Source organism: Linepithema humile, chromosome 6 (assembly GCF_040581485.1).
Source record: "Linepithema humile isolate Giens D197 chromosome 6, Lhum_UNIL_v1.0, whole genome shotgun sequence".
Lineage (NCBI taxonomy): Eukaryota > Metazoa > Arthropoda > Insecta > Hymenoptera > Formicidae > Linepithema > Linepithema humile.
In genome coordinates, this window is record NC_090133.1 from 8,337,220 (window position 1) to 8,353,239 (window position 16,020).

General features: G+C 36.9%; 4 protein-coding genes and 1 long non-coding RNA gene across 7 annotated transcripts; 3 read left to right on the forward strand and 2 right to left on the reverse strand.

Moving 5' to 3' along the window:
- Window positions 1-38: 38 nt before the first annotated feature.
- On the reverse strand, window positions 39-7,487 carry LOC105678250 (sodium-dependent neutral amino acid transporter B(0)AT3). Of its 2 annotated transcripts, none has more exons than XM_012377427.2 (14): window positions 7,351-7,487; window positions 6,315-6,572; window positions 6,076-6,259; window positions 5,884-5,999; window positions 5,679-5,786; window positions 5,515-5,598; window positions 5,243-5,404; window positions 4,752-4,862; window positions 4,341-4,542; window positions 4,080-4,279; window positions 3,805-4,006; window positions 3,205-3,364; window positions 2,862-3,125; window positions 39-2,778 (listed from the first exon to the last, which is right to left on the reverse strand). In XM_012377427.2, the coding sequence occupies exons 2-14, from the start codon at window positions 6,495-6,497 to the stop codon at window positions 2,580-2,582; spliced, it is 2,175 nt and encodes a 724-aa protein (XP_012232850.1). In that variant the 5' UTR covers window positions 6,498-6,572; window positions 7,351-7,487; the 3' UTR covers window positions 39-2,579. The 2 variants fall into 2 exon arrangements, with proteins under 2 accessions (XP_012232850.1, XP_012232851.1); XM_012377428.2 differs by having other exon boundaries at window positions 7,347-7,461.
- On the forward strand, window positions 3,348-4,875 carry LOC137000661 (uncharacterized). Its single transcript, XR_010890936.1, has 4 exons — window positions 3,348-3,463; window positions 3,751-4,021; window positions 4,248-4,555; window positions 4,724-4,875. It is a non-coding gene; the product is annotated as an uncharacterized lncRNA (long non-coding RNA).
- A 296-nt stretch (window positions 7,488-7,783) lies between the features above and the next one.
- Window positions 7,784-9,589, reverse strand: LOC105678254 (uncharacterized). Its single transcript, XM_012377432.2, has 5 exons — window positions 9,299-9,589; window positions 8,720-8,855; window positions 8,493-8,650; window positions 8,305-8,417; window positions 7,784-7,944 (listed from the first exon to the last, which is right to left on the reverse strand). The coding sequence occupies exons 1-5, from the start codon at window positions 9,451-9,453 to the stop codon at window positions 7,892-7,894; spliced, it is 615 nt and encodes a 204-aa protein (XP_012232855.2). The 5' UTR covers window positions 9,454-9,589; the 3' UTR covers window positions 7,784-7,891.
- Window positions 9,590-9,621: 32 nt separating this feature from the next.
- Window positions 9,622-12,148, forward strand: Atg3 (Autophagy-related protein 3). Its single transcript, XM_012377429.2, has 6 exons — window positions 9,622-9,938; window positions 10,319-10,507; window positions 10,581-10,826; window positions 10,906-11,058; window positions 11,148-11,275; window positions 11,346-12,148. The coding sequence occupies exons 1-6, from the start codon at window positions 9,867-9,869 to the stop codon at window positions 11,506-11,508; spliced, it is 951 nt and encodes a 316-aa protein (XP_012232852.1). The 5' UTR covers window positions 9,622-9,866; the 3' UTR covers window positions 11,509-12,148.
- Window positions 12,149-12,461: 313 nt separating this feature from the next.
- On the forward strand, window positions 12,462-15,944 carry LOC105678253 (pancreatic triacylglycerol lipase-like). Of its 2 annotated transcripts, none has more exons than XM_012377430.2 (8): window positions 12,462-13,147; window positions 13,392-13,509; window positions 13,792-13,849; window positions 14,029-14,168; window positions 14,248-14,490; window positions 15,178-15,378; window positions 15,452-15,611; window positions 15,723-15,944. In XM_012377430.2, the coding sequence occupies exons 2-8, from the start codon at window positions 13,452-13,454 to the stop codon at window positions 15,808-15,810; spliced, it is 948 nt and encodes a 315-aa protein (XP_012232853.2). In that variant the 5' UTR covers window positions 12,462-13,147; window positions 13,392-13,451; the 3' UTR covers window positions 15,811-15,944. The 2 variants fall into 2 exon arrangements, with proteins under 2 accessions (XP_012232853.2, XP_012232854.2); XM_012377431.2 differs by having other exon boundaries at window positions 12,462-13,060.
- Window positions 15,945-16,020: the final 76 nt, after the last annotated feature.

Below are 16,020 nucleotides of genomic sequence, written 5' to 3' on the forward strand. Positions count from 1 at the left end.
TTTTTTCTATTTTTAATGTGTGAGTAGTAAAGAAGAGCTTATATCCACTCAAGGTATTTATTTTAACATTCAACTGACAACAATATATTCATATGTGTATGTATATATATGTACAGTTTTACGTATACGCAATATTATTTGTATATATATATATCGCAATCATCGCAATCATACATAATAATAATAATTATTATCCGTCCGTTATCGGTATATTATTTTGAATTATTGCGCAAGCTACATCCAGAATATATGATTAACAAAACCTTGATAAGATAGATCACTTTTTGTAGCCTTAATGATGATTCACAGCAGTCATTGTGATAATGTGCTGCTGCGACATATCCCCCCCTTTTTTTATCATTCTTTAATTAAATTCCTAATTGTTGACTATGTTTTAAAGAATTAAAATTTAAAGAAGTTGAAAAAAATTGTCAAGTTTAGTCAGAAAAATATACGATATTGACTTTAAAAAAAGCAAAAACAATCTTCAATGAAGTTCTTTCACTTCCAAAAGATTTCGGAAAGGAGATCGAGCGAGTATATGAGATAAAAAACTAGTACATACGTTGTAACAAATGATATGATATCAAGATATGATTTGTCTTTCGTCATTAATTAGTCGACGATTTCCGGCATTACTTAATCGATGACTTCTATCGTCATTGTTTATGTAATTAGTCGCTTAACCATTGCTAATGCAGTTTATGTTTCTGCTGCTTATCTTCGCTAATATAATAATTTACTAAATAACTCGGAAGAACGAAATTCTACTTATTGTCGGCATTAATATTTGTACGTTTTAGGCGAATACTCCACAACCGATTATGTAGTCATTAATTCATTAACTCTCTGCACTAGAATATTCAATATATAAAGCAACCAAATCTCATTAATTATCTGCATCGAGATTTGTATCAATCATTTGTAATGAGTGATGTATGCGAAACTCGTTATTGCTATAAATTATTCTGCTGGAATGTAATTGGAAGTATGATAAGGATAAATGTATAAAATAATATTCTGTTCCTTAATTCAGCACAGAAAGTTATTCAAAGTGCAAAGAGTTAACTGGAGAAAATATCACTGGAAGATATCAGGTCATCTGAACAGTGTCGCAAAGAAGTGCGAACAGGAAGGTTCCATAGAATGTTTAAAGACACCTTCGATGTTCAATTTCGACCTGAATTCTAAGTTTCCTTTTTCTTTTTAATCAAATACTATGATGCATTACTTCAATATATATATATATATTGTCTATCATTTATTTTTTTATACTACACTTTTCACGTCAGGTCGAATTTGAACACGCACAGCACGATTGAAATTAGAATAATTGACCTACGTGAAACTAATTAATTGATTAATCTACACGGCCTGGATAATAGTCTCTCTTCGTCCGAAGAAACCGGTTCTATCGGCCGAATCAATTACCTATCGATTTTCCCAGGCTTGTACGTGTATCGCATGCTGCGCAACGTTAATATTATTGTCAAGCATTGATTTAGTCCAATTATTGTCATCAATTTTCTCTTCTTTATGCTAAAAGAATTCATTATTGTCACATTATCAACCCACGTAATTCAGGCGTGGATTTCTGGATCCTTAGATCTTTGAGGGAGAATCTCACAATCCTTTTTGACATTTACATATCTTGATATATTTGAATTCTTAGATCCCTACGGATCTTTATATGCTCGTAAGTACCTGGATATTTTTATCTTATACGTTCTTAAAGTATTCATATCTCATTAGGTCTCTTTAGATCCATTGATTCTCAAAGTGTTGAATCTTCAAATATCCATAGATCTAAGGATCCGAATGCTGTGATCGAAGGCTACCTACCTAAAAACAACGTTTCGGGTACACTCACCCAAGTCCACTGGACGGCTCCTACCGCTAATCTTATTTAAGTTTCATGTTAATCGCAATCGCTAAAGAATAAATGTTTCATTGTTAACGCGTAACAGGCAATCTTTCCGCAAATGATTACCTCTCGTTTCCGTCAATACGACGCGCGATTGTGCCGTTCATTCGAAAAACTGTTTGTGCAAATGGTTGCCTAATATTCTTTTATTATCCGCGAAGCTTCGGAAGCTATTTCGCATAGTAACGTTATTTAAGAAACTCACAAACAAGATTGCAAACGGCTTATGTCTTTCAGTCGGAGATACACTCAGATACTTGGAATGTTCTCAATACTTATATGTTCTTACCTATGTTACCAGATACTTAAATACTTTAATTAGAGAATTGTCAAACGTGCGAAGAAAAAACTCTGACTCTAACGACTAATAATTGTTGAAAATAGTTGAAAGAAAATGCTTTTTTTTTTTTACTTTTCAGGAATGTACCTCCGTCTTTTGCACCATGAAGAAACGACTTCTACCGTCGAAGCTTTAACGTTAATTGACACAATACAAGATCCTACCACGCGGATGCGCTGACTACAATTCGACCAAGTTCACCAAATTAAATGGCAGCCACTTCCGATCAAGCAGCAACAGTCGTCACAGAATGAAGTGGAGCGTTTCTCGAAGCGAGATGATCCGTGGAAACGCGCGTCGCGATCGAGATCGATCCTAGGTGAGATTCTCGTCCTCGTCGTCGCTGGGACCACCTGTAGGACAGCATAGTCCTTCGGAGCCGTCACTTCTGATGCAAAATAGCAATGTTTCGGCCGCTGTCACTTCGTGCGGCACGATTCCGTGAAATTCCTTCAGATCCGCCGCGGGGAACCAGGCCTTTTCGTTGTCATCAATGATGAGGATTCCAAAGTATCTGAAAGGAATCGATTGGCGTAAAACACGCGTGAAAAAACAAAACCACGATGATTGTCGGATAAAATTAAGATCAATGCCAACCTGCAAATCGCGACTGCAGGTATCCACAGAACGGAAGTGAGAATGAGAATAGCGATGAGAACTAGCGCCCAGATAGGCCAATCGTGTTTCTCGGTGACACCTTTACTCGTCACCCAGGCCGGATAACCGCTTCCTTCGAAAAATATCTCGACAAAGGACGCGATCAGGATGCTCAACATTGCCAACGGACTGAGATACTTCCAACATATTAGCCAATAGAGGCCAGGCCGATTGCCGGTCATCAGTTCGATGTCGTCAGCGAATCTGCGGGCGCCGCAATGCATCAATACGTATACTTTCAATCTAAAATCCCAAGGCTGCAAGTAGTGCTTTCCACGCTCACCTTTTCAAACCATAGACATAAGACACTCCTATACATTCGAAGAACGCGATTATGAGCAGCGGAAAATTTCCGCTGAAGTTATCGAACAACACGAAGACGTAACTGCCAGCGCCATGGGCGAAGGCCATGGAGATTACGCAGCACACCAAACAAATCACACCTGCGTGCAAAAATCGAATTTATTCTTGTAGACTCGTGTAAAGCCCTTGCCCGTCCTGATGGAAATATTTTGCTGAAAGTACTATGAAATCAATGAAAAGTAAAATAAAAGTTTTTGAAAAATTACTGAATATATTTCAAAGTAAATCATAATTTTCCGTATAAAAATTTAATGTAATACTATGAAATATGAGGAAAGTTAAAATATACTGCTGATACAAGTAATAAAAGAGTTTTGAGATAATTATCATTATGAAATTTACTGAATTAAACTGAAAACTGTTACTGTTTAATGCAAAATTGCTGAAATATTTATGAAATTGATTAATGGGGTCAATTGAGAGAATACTTCAAATACATTTCAGCAAAATTTCGTTAAATTTCCAGAAAAATATTTCCATCAGGGCGAGGCAATATTCTTCTCATCGCTGTAATTTTTACCTGTCAAAATTTCCTTCCTCAAGTTCGGGAAGAGCTTCATATCAACAATACTAGTGACGACACCCTCCAGAGTGCCGAACTGAGAATCGATTCCCAGCGTGAACAGCATCAGGAAGAACAGTATCGACCAGAATTGAGCGCCGGGAAACTGATTTATTGCCTCTGTGAATATGATAAACGCCAAGCCTGTGCCCGACGCTGACTGCAATCGTCCACGGTTATTATTATTCGTAATTTACATGGGCAACAGCTTAGCCGACAACTTTCGCACTCACATTATCCAATTCCTTTTCCAAATCGCACTCGGGCAACTCCGGCATGATCAAATTCTCCAGCGATCTATTGCTGTTCGTGATATTCAACAGCGTGCCGGGAATCGGAATTATTTCAGGTATATTGTCCTGGCCAAATATACTCACTAACGTGCTATTTCTTTCCGACAGGCATTGCTCGTAAACCATAGTGGCTTTGAATCCTGTTCGCGCGAAATCAGAGGTTCAAGAATGAGAAATTTCCAGAGGGGAAGTCACACGCACCTATAATCGAGAAGACGACGATTCCCGCGAACATGGATGTGAAGCAATTCGTCAGACTGACCATGATAGCATCGCGGTAGCAATTGTTGTTCACCGGATTGTAGGAGGAGAACGCTATCAGACCGCCGAAAGCTAGGCCCAGCGAGAAGAAGATTTGCGTTCCAGCCTCTAACCAGACCACCGGATCGGTCAACGTCCACCACTGAAGCGCAGAAGCAAGTCGTATTTAAATTTTATTAATTATTAATTATTTAATATTCATCCCAGCAAACACAGAACATTGCAGCAACATTGTGGCAATGTTGCAATATTGCTGTAATGTTGCTACAATGTTGCAACATTGCCGCAATGTTACTGCAATATTCTGTGTTTGCTGGGATTAGGATAACTGTGGCGTAAAAGAAAACGCACCTTCGGCGTGAAGAGATGCCGCAGACCGTCCGACATGCCCGTCAATGTCACGCCTCGGAAGAAGAAAATGATCAAAACGATGTACGGGAACGTAGCGGTTACGTACACGACCTGAGGAAATCAGAATTATCATTTAAAGGTGCAGAACCACTTTTCTAATTTCATTTAATAATTTCATCTTTTCGATAATTGTTTAAAGGCTCTCGATAATTAATAAAATCGTGATAAGAGAAGGGGATCAAGAGCCGACGCTGGATGTAATTGCTTCGTAAATCTTCTTTATTTTTTATTACGTAGACCTTTTTGTAAGATTGCACTGAAGATGGTCGGATTGACGACCGAAACGTTTGCTTGCTCAACTCTTTTAAATAAAGAAGATTTACGAAGCAATTGCATCCAGCGTCGGCTCTTGATCCTCCTTCTCTTATCACGATTTTATTAATTTTTTTTCATTTAGCAATTCAATTTTTAATTTAAGGAGCCTCCCGTACTTTGCCCGAGGATGCGATACCCTTGATCATGCACATGTAGACGAGGATCCAGGCGATAATCAGTGCCAAAGCGATCTTCCAGTTGAACACTTCCGGCGTGTTGATGTCTTTGGATATCATCAGGGTGGTTCGATACCAGAAATATTGCGTCGGGCTACTGACCTGTTGACCGATTCTCGCGTTACACACAGTGAAAAATTTAACGCGCGCGCGCGCGCACGCACGCACGCACGGTGAGATAGTTTTGTATTTAGTGTAAACTACAGCGTTACCAGACATTCGGGTTCAGGCGCGTAAGATCCATTTTGAAAGTACCTATTGGGACACTCCGCCCAAGGTAACTGCGATTGGAAACTCTTCAAACAGATTTAGAGATTTTCTTTGAGCGGACGCGATGCAGGGAGACGAGGCGCGAATTGAACGGGCGATTTCTTACCTGAACGAAGTAAAATAGACACCAGGCGATAATGGTGTTGTAATACAGAGCCACGTTGAAGGAAACTATGGCGCTGCTGATTCCAATACCGCCCATGTACGGTGACACCTTTCCGGAGGGATTCAATAGAAAACTCATCAGCAAATCTTCGCATCGATCTATTCGTAAATTAGATACATGCATTTTTTTTTTTTATTCCATTCACCTGATTCCACACTCCAATGGCGCCTTTTCTCAGCCGCTGACCGATTGCCAATTCCAGATAAAATATAGGAATACCCTCGATGGCCAGCATCACGAAGTAAGGGATTAGAAAAGCGCCTGTGGACAGTTAGAAATCGTGCTTATAGGCGCAAAAAAAAAACAAAAATTCCAAGAGATTCCGAAGCAAACGCACCTCCGCCGTTTTTCTGGGCCAGATAGGGGAACCGCCAGACATTTCCAAGGCCCACTGCGTATCCTACGGTTGCCAGGAGGAAAGTGAGCTTGCTATCCCAATTTTCACGCTCGTCCTCGCCCGCTTCCGGCTTGAAAGTCTTGCCGTCGTTGCTGCCAGGACCCGGGCCGTTTCCCGTTTTGCTCTACGGACAGAAATCAGTGAAATTCAAAGTCGCGCGGGAAAAGATAGACAAGTACCTTGCTAGGACTGGTATCTTCGAAGGCCGCGTTCGTGGCCCCGTAATTGGCAGTGGCGACGTTCTTTCGATTATCCACCACTAATCTACCACGCATTTCTTTCATCTCAAGCTTATCGACGCTTTTCTGGGGCTTGAGGTCGCGGGAGCTTTGTCGACGAACGAGATGAGCCGTGTTCGCCATATCTTTTTCCTTTTTCGTTTAAATCCCTCTCAAATCCAATCTCTTGATCAAACAAAAAGATCCAGACGCTCCATCCTGTTGAAAAGAGGAGATCGAAGCTTATTAATTTTTCTAAGGATAAGAGAAAGAAATATCACATCAATACATATAAACATATGTTTAATCGTTAAAATTATAAATTTATATCAAATGTCACAGCGCGCCAGTGCGCTATATTTGATTATCGTAACGTGAATTCGCACGTATTTAATTTGATTAGATTGATCTGTTTGAATTTATCAGTTGGAAACTCCATAAGAAGTTCATGTGTGCGTGCGATATTCTCATAAATATACAAAATTTATATCGACGGTGTGTGCATTAGCTCGGCATGAGTATCCTGACGTATATTTCCAATGACATATATTTCCAAAATACACGTGTCCTTCTTACGTAAACTTACGTATATATCTCTTATATGTATATACGGAAAAAATCGATTGAAAACTTTACTAGAAATTGATTTTTACTTTGACGTAAGTGCACATTGTCGCGCACCAATCCGAATTTTATTGAATACAATCGTGTACACCTGTGAGAGAAAAGGATTCAAATAAATATGTATACATCTCGACATATATGTGGCAGAAACCTCCGTTTTAATCGGACGAATATGTACGCCCTCGCACGCGAGAACCTTCACTTCGTTCGGACGTACGTATCCGCGATTGACATAGAAACCCCGAATTCCCTCGCGACCGCTTGATTAGAACGTTTACAAACGTTCGTCGCGCGAGCGAGGAATGTCCGAAAAGTCCCGATCGTTTGCGTTTCTATCGCGAACGAAAAGCGAAGAAGCGGAATCCTTACCGACCTGCCGGGACCAAAGGAGAAAAACGCGCGAGGACCTTGTCCGCGATCGAGGAGCGGTTCGCCACTGGTGGCACCCCAGTGTGTGCTGGTGATAGTAACTTTTGAAATCACGGTATCCAAGAGAATCAATAGCTAGCGCCGGCGCCTCGACGCTCCCCTTCGCCCGCGACTCTTACGTCGGACGTGAAACCGCGCGCGAGGCCTTTTCTGTCTAAAGACATCGGGAATAAGGACGACGAAAAAGGAAGAAGATAAAAGATGGGTCATGATTTATCATCTTATAACTTGACATAAATCTCAAAATAGAAAGAAAACGATAAAAATAAGATTACACCATAATATAAATATTATTTATAATAAGAAAAATAAATATAGTATATTATTGAAAATCTCAGTAATCTAAGTTTAGTGGAAGAAGTTAGAATACTTGGAAATTCTATTTTTTAATTTTCCTTTAATAAAAATTAATTATTCTTAATACATCATAAAGTATCACAATTTTATTAGTTCCGTTGCCTTGTTGGATCCGTGTTTTCGCTTCCTTAAGGAGGAGGAGGAGGTTCTTTAGCCAGAAACTGCGTAAAGGCGAGTATATCTAAAACAGATACAACATTTATTAAACATTTCTACGCTTTTGAGTTAAATTCAAAATCGGATATTCAGCAAGTGGCAAATATACAGACAATTAGGTGCGACATTGTATTAGTAGCCCGACGCATTCTGCTCCGAAATAGCAAGCGAAGGGGTGATCTAACTCCCACTGTATCACCGTTATAAGCAACGATAACAAAGATAGACGGGGAAATCGAATCGCGGCAAGTGATGAAGGTAAAATGGAAATATGGTGTTACGATGCTGCACCGAATTGTCTCCTTTAACTGCGAATATTTTTGCATTTTTATAAATATACAGTTAACAGTTTCGTCGGTGCAGAAAAGAAATCAACTGAACTTACGCTGCATCTGTTTCCTTCCGCCCCGTTCATCTACGAACACCGCGGTCAGATCTTCAATAGTATCTCTTACATCATAGTTAAGCTTGTCGAAGCAGTTGTCGATACGAAGACACCTGATGCATTAAAGTGAATTATACTACACGGTTAAAAAAGTTCATATGTTCGACTATTCTTAAAACAATGAGTACATGTTATTGTAATGCTGGTGAGCATCCATGGACCACACTAGGAGATTGGTAAGATTCGGTCGATGCGCCGTTCCGTTGACTAACACTTGCATCCATTGGTCCTTTACAAGCACTCTACTCCTGGCGTCTTGTAGATTCTTCAAATGATTCTCCATGTCCTACAATCGTTAGATTAGATATGTAACATATATCGTGTTTTCTATTGTGTTAAAAATAAATCAAGATACCTGACAAATGTTTTTCAATTGCATTTGGATATCTAAGAGACGAGTGACTTCTTTCTGCATGCACATGTGAATTTTGTGTTGCAATCTTCTCCATGCTTCCTCACCAATGGTCTCCTGCACTTCCTTCAAATTCAAGCTGTAACAATTGAATGAACATCTGATACATTCTTGTCGGACTTGCAATATAATGCTCAACTGGATTGTGTTTATGTATAAATAGTATATGTTTACTCATAGCAATCTAGCTAAATATGTCATCTAGTAAAGTGTAATTTATAAAATAAATTTCATTGGAGTCTTTTTATGTCTTACTTTTTCTTACAGAGTTTTGCAACTTCTTGGATTAGATATAAAGGAATAATTATAGTGTTATCGTACTTTATTATTGTTTTTTATATTAATCTTTATAGTCAGTTATCTTCAACTAAAATGTGTTAAATAAAACAAAATATGCAATAAAGTTTATATTAAATTATATAAAATATAAATACCAATTAAAGATATTTACCAAAATATATAATTCTGATCTATAACAGTGTAAATTACAACAAACTGTGTGAGGTAAAGGTGTATACTTGCCTTCTAATGTGTCGATATTGTTCGGCTTTTTCATCTAATGATTCGAGTGGATCCTCAGCTTGCTTTAATAAATTCGTCCATTTCTTATCCTGCTCTCTTAAACGCGCGTAAAAGCGTATAAGACGCACGTGAAGTTCTCGCGCTTCAGCTGCCATAGCAGAATAAAATGTGGTGGCATCACAGACGAAGACACATGGAGGTACAATTCTAGGGAATATTTACTTCCGGACCGTTGGTCATCGTGTTTTGGTGCGAATAATTCCTATGTACAAAAAAGATTTCCTATCTACAATTTCATGGTTTATGATTGTCATTTTCCGTAATCCACCGTAGTCATCTGTCAGACATTGCGTGTGTTCTGCTGTGTTCTACACGAATCGATCCGGCAAGCCGGAAAGAAGGTATAACAAGCAAGTGTCGCATTATAATACGTAAAGAAAATCTCCAACGACATGAGACTTCCATGAATGATACCGTCTTCTCTCTCATATTTACGCTCACCACTTTCGGACTGTCTCTCTCTTTTTTTGGTATCCTTGTGAACACAGCAGACAGCTAGTTGTCAATAATGCAAAGTGTAATAAATTCAGTAAAAGGCACGGCGTTGGGCGTCGCTGAATACTTGACGCCAGTACTGAAGGTAAGTTTTATCCATTTTTATCTCCTTTGTTTTGCTCGCCGGAAATCGAATACTCGTCGGAGATTAGATATTTGGTTAGGATGTCGTCAACAGCAAAAGGGGGGGGGGATATACACGGTGTATAGTAAATCTTGATGTAATCGACACAAAGAAGTTCTTTATTTAAAGAACATATAAAGAATAATTTGTTTCTTTAAAAAAAAAACAAAGTTGAAATATAGAATAAATCTTTGACGAATCTATGATGAAAAACTACACAGTTGCAATAAAAAAATTATTTTATATTTTTTTCTTGTTTCTTTATATGAAATTGTATTCCAACTAATTGTACGATTTACTGGATCTGTTATGCATTGATTGAAATAAATTACTATTTTAAGGAAAGCAAGTTCCGAGAAACAGGTGTTTTGACACCAGAAGAATTTGTAGCCGCTGGAGATCATTTGGTGCATCATTGTCCCACGTGGCAGTGGGCTACTGGTGACGAGGATAGAGCAAAGTCTTACTTACCAAAAGGCAAACAGTTTCTGCTAACTCGCAATGTTCCCTGCACACGACGATGCAAGCAGGTAGTGTTGGCTGAAAATAGTAACATCAACTCTTTTCATTTTTGTTTGTACACAATTTAACATGCATTTGTAGATGGAGTATAGCAACGAACAGGAATGCATTATAGAAGCAGATGATCCCGAAGGTGGTTGGGTGGATACTCATCATTATGCCACCAGTCTAGCTGGCTTGGATGAAAGAGTAACAGAAATGGCGTTGGAGGAGACATCGGAAGCTCCAGCCCAAACTGAAGATAATGCAGATGAAGATGAGGATGATGAGGACGCTGCCGACATGGAAGCTTTTGAAATTAGTGGAATGCTAGATGATCAGGATAAGGTAGCAGACAAACTTGTGAAAAAAATAACTTTCTGAATCGAGAATTGTGGAATTTTTGCTACATTTTGCTTTGTTGCAGCACGCGACAACAGAAAGTACAAAGAAAAGTAGCCAAGAGAAACGGAACTCATTTACGGAGGGAGAAATTATTCACACTCGCACCTACGACTTGTACATTACATACGATAAATACTATCAAACGCCTAGATTATGGTTATTTGGATACAATGAGGTTAAAATTTTACTTACCTTTTCCAAATTTGTAAGCTCTTCAATTGTTCCATCACTGGACTAATTATGCTATTTATTTGGTTCAATTAGAACCGAAAGCCACTTAGCGTAGAAGAAATGTATGAAGACGTCAGTCAAGATCACGCGAAGAAGACAGTTACGATGGAAACTCACCCGCACTTGCCCGGTCCTCCTATGGCTTCTGTTCATCCCTGCAGGTGAAAAGAAATCGATTTAAATTTGTCGAATTTATGAATTCATAAATTTAACAGTTTATTATTTGCGCAGGCATGCCGAAGTAATGAAGAAGATTATGGAGACAGTAATGGAGGGCGGCGGAGAATTGGGAGTGCATATGTACCTTATAATATTTCTCAAGTTTGTTCAGTCTGTCATACCGACGATCGAATATGACTACACGCAAAACTTTATGCTAAACGCAATCGGCTAAATGTATTGTTATGATTAAATAACTAGCATTCTATTGTAATTAATATAAATTGCTTACAAATTGTATTCAATGGATATGCGGGATATTTGTGTATCGATGTTTACTACGCTTTTCATCATCACGTATGTGCGAAAATATGAAAATCGTGAGGATATTCGATATCGCGTAAGGATCCAAGAATGTACAATTATATGTATTATGAATTTGAGAATCTAGAAAGCACGGTATCTAAGGGAATCTAGCGTCGAATGTGAGCATTCAGTTCAGAGAGTTTAAATGATATTAAATCGCCCGGATTTCAAGCGTTTCGCATTTTAAAATCCATTTATATACTCATCCTAATTAATTTTAAGTAAAATGTACCTCCACAGCAAGTGCACATTACAACACGTTTTTTACATTGCGATATAATTGAGTTAAGTTGATATTATTTGACGTGATACGGACGTCAAGACAATAAGTGAAAAATAAAGGCTATGTTGAAAGCAACGAAAAATCCCACAAAAATACGAAAGTAATTTCCTACAATTAATTAAGCTAATTATCTGCTAGCTTATTTATTTACAAAAAGAAGCTGAAATATTTATCAAAATCGATTATAGTTATTTATTAGGAAAATAAATGTAAATATTCCGAATTACCTGTGTGTGATCAATTTATTTGCAGAATTATGTATATAATCGAATAACGACACGATAAATTAAGACTGTACACTTAATCTTGAAACTGAAGAAATTAATAGAAAAAATTATAGAACTAATTAAAAAAAAAAAACTGCGAACGCTACTGAAGACCGGGTGTAGTATTGCTCGAAGTATAGCCAAGTACACGGTTCTGCGATTATGGTGCCACATTTTTCAGTCAACCCATTTCCTTTATTTTCTTTCTCACACGTCGGAAATACACATAATTACTTGCCGTTATACTGATAATTCGTAACACCCCCATAAATTTACTGACATATAAATTAACATAAGCGCGATTAGATGAATTGCTCGTTTGATAAAATAAACAGGCTCTACACGGCACGATATCGTCCACATTATTTTACGAGCAATTAGATAAAAGAAACTACTTACTGACTCATGTCTTAATGTCTCCCACCTTCTCAAATATTACTTTCTTACGTCTACAAATTGTTGCTCTAACGCAATAATAAAATAACGAAATTTTACAATATCTCCAAATCTCGCTTTTTAAATAGTTTGCCAGTATGTTCAAATCTCGCTATTGAAATAATGACTTTGTATTATTTTTGAGTTTATTTATGTATATAATATTTTGCAACATTTACAAATCTCACTGTTTACAATTTTCACGAAATTACAATGTTGCTTTAGAGTATGTACACAGGATTCATTTATGATAAAAGAGATAAGTGGTCCGACAATTTTTATAATATTAAGAGGCAATTAGTGCTCGCTGATAACGCAATCGCTATTGCTCGTGTTGTACACTATATAAGTACGGAAAAAATATTGTGCTGTCAGTAAAATCGCAAAACAGTTTGCAACATTTGCTTTTCTCAGCTCGTCGAAACAATAAAAGCCGAGTAATTTTAACAATCTATTACTACAAAGTAATCAGACTAGAGACACTGTTGCAATTATCATTGTACTATTTCCTTTTTCTGATCTTGGTTTGTATACTTGCTCATTTGATAATAATTATTTAATCGCGTACTTTCTATCGCCTTCCCGAGCGTATTTGCGAGTCTTCTTCGCGCATTTAACTCTCCGTCAAAGAGGGTGATCGTATCTTCGTTACTTGCTGTACATTACTCTTTTGTACACACACTGCCCAGGCGATATTAGATAACACTGCATGTTCCATAAATTTAAAACCGTATATATTAACAACACTTAACTTCTTATATTGCGCAGCAAAATCTGAAATTTAAACTGTCCGGAAATTCTTTTCGTTAAGTAAAACGTATTTTCACGATGATCCACGTTTCTCAGCGATTTATTTTCGCCGTTATAATATATGCAGCTGCAACCAGTAAGTATTGATAAATTTATATTCTAGTTTGTATGATAAAACCTAAACTTCATTTGTTGAATATATCATACACTGTATTGATACTTTAACAATTTCGAAGATTTTAGTTAAGAATTTTAAGATTAAATTGTATTAGAACAATGTATTTTATTGTATATATAAATTAATATACAGTTTTAATATAATATAAAAGTAGATATATCTAATAAATATAATAACATAAACACAATGTTCAACATAAGAGCGAAGAAAATTAGCTAAATATTGTATAATGTTTTACAGGCGCAGAACCTGTTGAAGATAATATCACAGACAGCATTTTTCTGCGTCTTTATGCCGGGTATTTATTTTTACATCTTGTATCACTCTTATCACTTATATTGTTTGAAATCAATTTTTATTCCGACTAGAGATAAAAAAAACATTCATATTCTTAGAACAATATCTCTTTCGACGCGAGATAAAATACATTTCCAATAAATTATTTTTGTATTGATCTTGACATTGTGTCTCATTTAGATCTCTAGATGAATATATTGATTATTCACTGGAAAATGATACAATCCTATCTAAGCTAATCGACGGCAAACCAACAGTGCTATATATTCATGGCTTTATGGAACATTTAGAGAAAGAGAGCGTCAGAACGGTGATACAAGGTATATATTCCGAGAAGAATACAACGAGAATAGTATTCATGCTCTATCAAAAATATTAAAATTACTTTTATCTTTTCAGCTTACTTGAAGCGGAACGATCATAACGTCATCGGGATAGATTATGGCAAAGTGGCGAATGACACATACCCTAATGTAGTAAAAAACGCTTTTAACGTTGGAACTACTCTCGCGGAAACCCTTGACAAACTGGTAGCGTTGGGCTTTGACGCAAGAAAATTGCACGTTGTCGGACACTCCATGGGTGCCCAAATCGCCGGCATCGTCGGTAGAGAAGTAAGCTTTAGGATTCCTAGAATTACAGGTAAAAGTCCAGAGTTTTGACTGATAAATTTGTTTTGATTTGTTTCGCTTGCGTATCGCTGCATAATACTGAAATATCTTCTCTCAATAATAAAATTTTGAGATATTTTAATAATTTACACAAATTAATACACAAAATATTTGAAATTATTTTTAATAATAGTAAATGTTGATACTAAATAAAATAATAATAATTTGATTATGTTGAAATTATATCTCTGTTAAAGAAATAAAACTTGAATTTGCAATATTTCTAAATCTTACTCTTAGGAAAATTTACTTTAAACTGGCCTAAAGTTTATTAAAGTTTTTTTAGTAACTTTAAAAATTTGAAAAGTTCTTTTAAGTAATTATAAAAATTTTTAAATTTTGTTTAAGTTATTTCAGAGTTTTAAAAATATTCTTGAGTTTTTGCTTCTTTAGTTATTGAAGACATAAAGTTCATAAAAAGTTATTTAAAAGTTTTTGCAGAGTAAATCCTATTTTAAAGCGTTCAAATTTACTCTTCAAAACTTTTAAAAAGTTCTATAGTAAACCAAAAAGTTTTCTTAATTTCTCATTTTTTTTAAGTTTTTAAAAAGTAAATTTTCCTAAGGGTTGCTTTTTAAGGATCAGAGTTCTGTAATTAATTTTCTGAAATAGAACAGCCGTATGTTGCAAAATATTTGCAAAATATTCTTTTGTACAGGTTTGGATCCCGCCGGCCCTCTTTTCAACATTCTCATGCCTCGCCTTTCGTCTTCCGACGCCAGTATGGTGGATATTATACACACGGATTACGGCTTTTACGGTATTGGCAGGAGCACAGGCACAGTGGACTTTTTCCCAAACAACGGTGTCCGTGTACAACCCGGCTGTCCGTTAAATACTACTTTTTACAGCGACGAAGGTATATTCTCTCTCAGAATTTTGATAAAAATAAATTGTGCCTTATACATCTCGATTGTTGTTTGTCATGACAGATTTCTGCAGCCATCATCGATCCTGGAGATACTACGCCGAATCCTTGACCGACGAATCGGCCTTCTTGGGCGTGCAATGCCCTTCACCGTTCAGCTTTATATCCGGCGGATGCAATAATAATACGCTGATCGCCATGGGCTATGGCACTCCAATTACAGCGTTAGTGAAACAATCTCGAGTTTTAAAAAAATACCTTGAAACAAAATTATTATTTTATACAATTAAATTCTGGAATGGCGGAATACTTATTCTTCTTTTCATTTCTTGCAGGAAAGGAAGTGTTTATTTGGTGACAAGCCACCAGAGTCCTTTCGCGTTGGAGAAAGGACATATTAACATCATTTTACCATCGTTTTGAATTCAACCGTAATTACATAAAATAACATTACAGAAAAAAAATATGATCTCTAATAGCGAACTGGTATAAAAAAGAAAAATGCATTTCAGCCTCTGCGACGTGCGTACACCATATTACATACATTAAGAATTAAACGCAACGTCTTATTTTATTTCTTGTAACACACACAGCATAAATAATCGCTCGTATTATTTCCGCATATCGAGTCCT

Excerpts from the sequence above, each read along its gene's own strand:
- Atg3 (XM_012377429.2), top strand. The coding sequence starts at position 9,867 with ATGCAAAGTGTAATAAATTCAGTAAAAGGCACGGCGTTGGGCGTCGCT. Across the intron at positions 10,827-10,905 it reads TGCTAGATGATCAGGATAAG|CACGCGACAACAGAAAGTAC; the intron begins GTAGCAGACAAA and ends GCTTTGTTGCAG. Across the intron at positions 11,276-11,345 it reads GCTTCTGTTCATCCCTGCAG|GCATGCCGAAGTAATGAAGA; the intron begins GTGAAAAGAAAT and ends TTATTTGCGCAG.
- LOC105678254 (XM_012377432.2), bottom strand. The coding sequence starts at position 9,453 with ATGGCAGCTGAAGCGCGAGAACTTCACGTGCGTCTTATACGCTTTTAC. Across the intron at positions 8,856-9,298 it reads CAATATCGACACATTAGAAG|CTTGAATTTGAAGGAAGTGC; the intron begins GCAAGTATACAC and ends CAATTGTTACAG. Across the intron at positions 7,945-8,304 it reads CGGAAGGAAACAGATGCAGC|ATATACTCGCCTTTACGCAG; the intron begins GTAAGTTCAGTT and ends TATCTGTTTTAG.
- LOC105678250 (XM_012377427.2), bottom strand. The coding sequence starts at position 6,497 with ATGGCGAACACGGCTCATCTCGTTCGTCGACAAAGCTCCCGCGACCTC. Across the intron at positions 6,000-6,075 it reads GGCCCAGAAAAACGGCGGAG|GCGCTTTTCTAATCCCTTAC; the intron begins GTGCGTTTGCTT and ends AACTGTCCACAG. Across the intron at positions 4,543-4,751 it reads GGCATCTCTTCACGCCGAAG|TGGTGGACGTTGACCGATCC; the intron begins GTGCGTTTTCTT and ends TCTGCGCTTCAG.
- LOC105678253 (XM_012377430.2), top strand. The coding sequence starts at position 13,452 with ATGATCCACGTTTCTCAGCGATTTATTTTCGCCGTTATAATATATGCA. Across the intron at positions 13,850-14,028 it reads TTTCTGCGTCTTTATGCCGG|ATCTCTAGATGAATATATTG; the intron begins GTATTTATTTTT and ends TGTCTCATTTAG. Across the intron at positions 14,491-15,177 it reads TAGGATTCCTAGAATTACAG|GTTTGGATCCCGCCGGCCCT; the intron begins GTAAAAGTCCAG and ends TCTTTTGTACAG.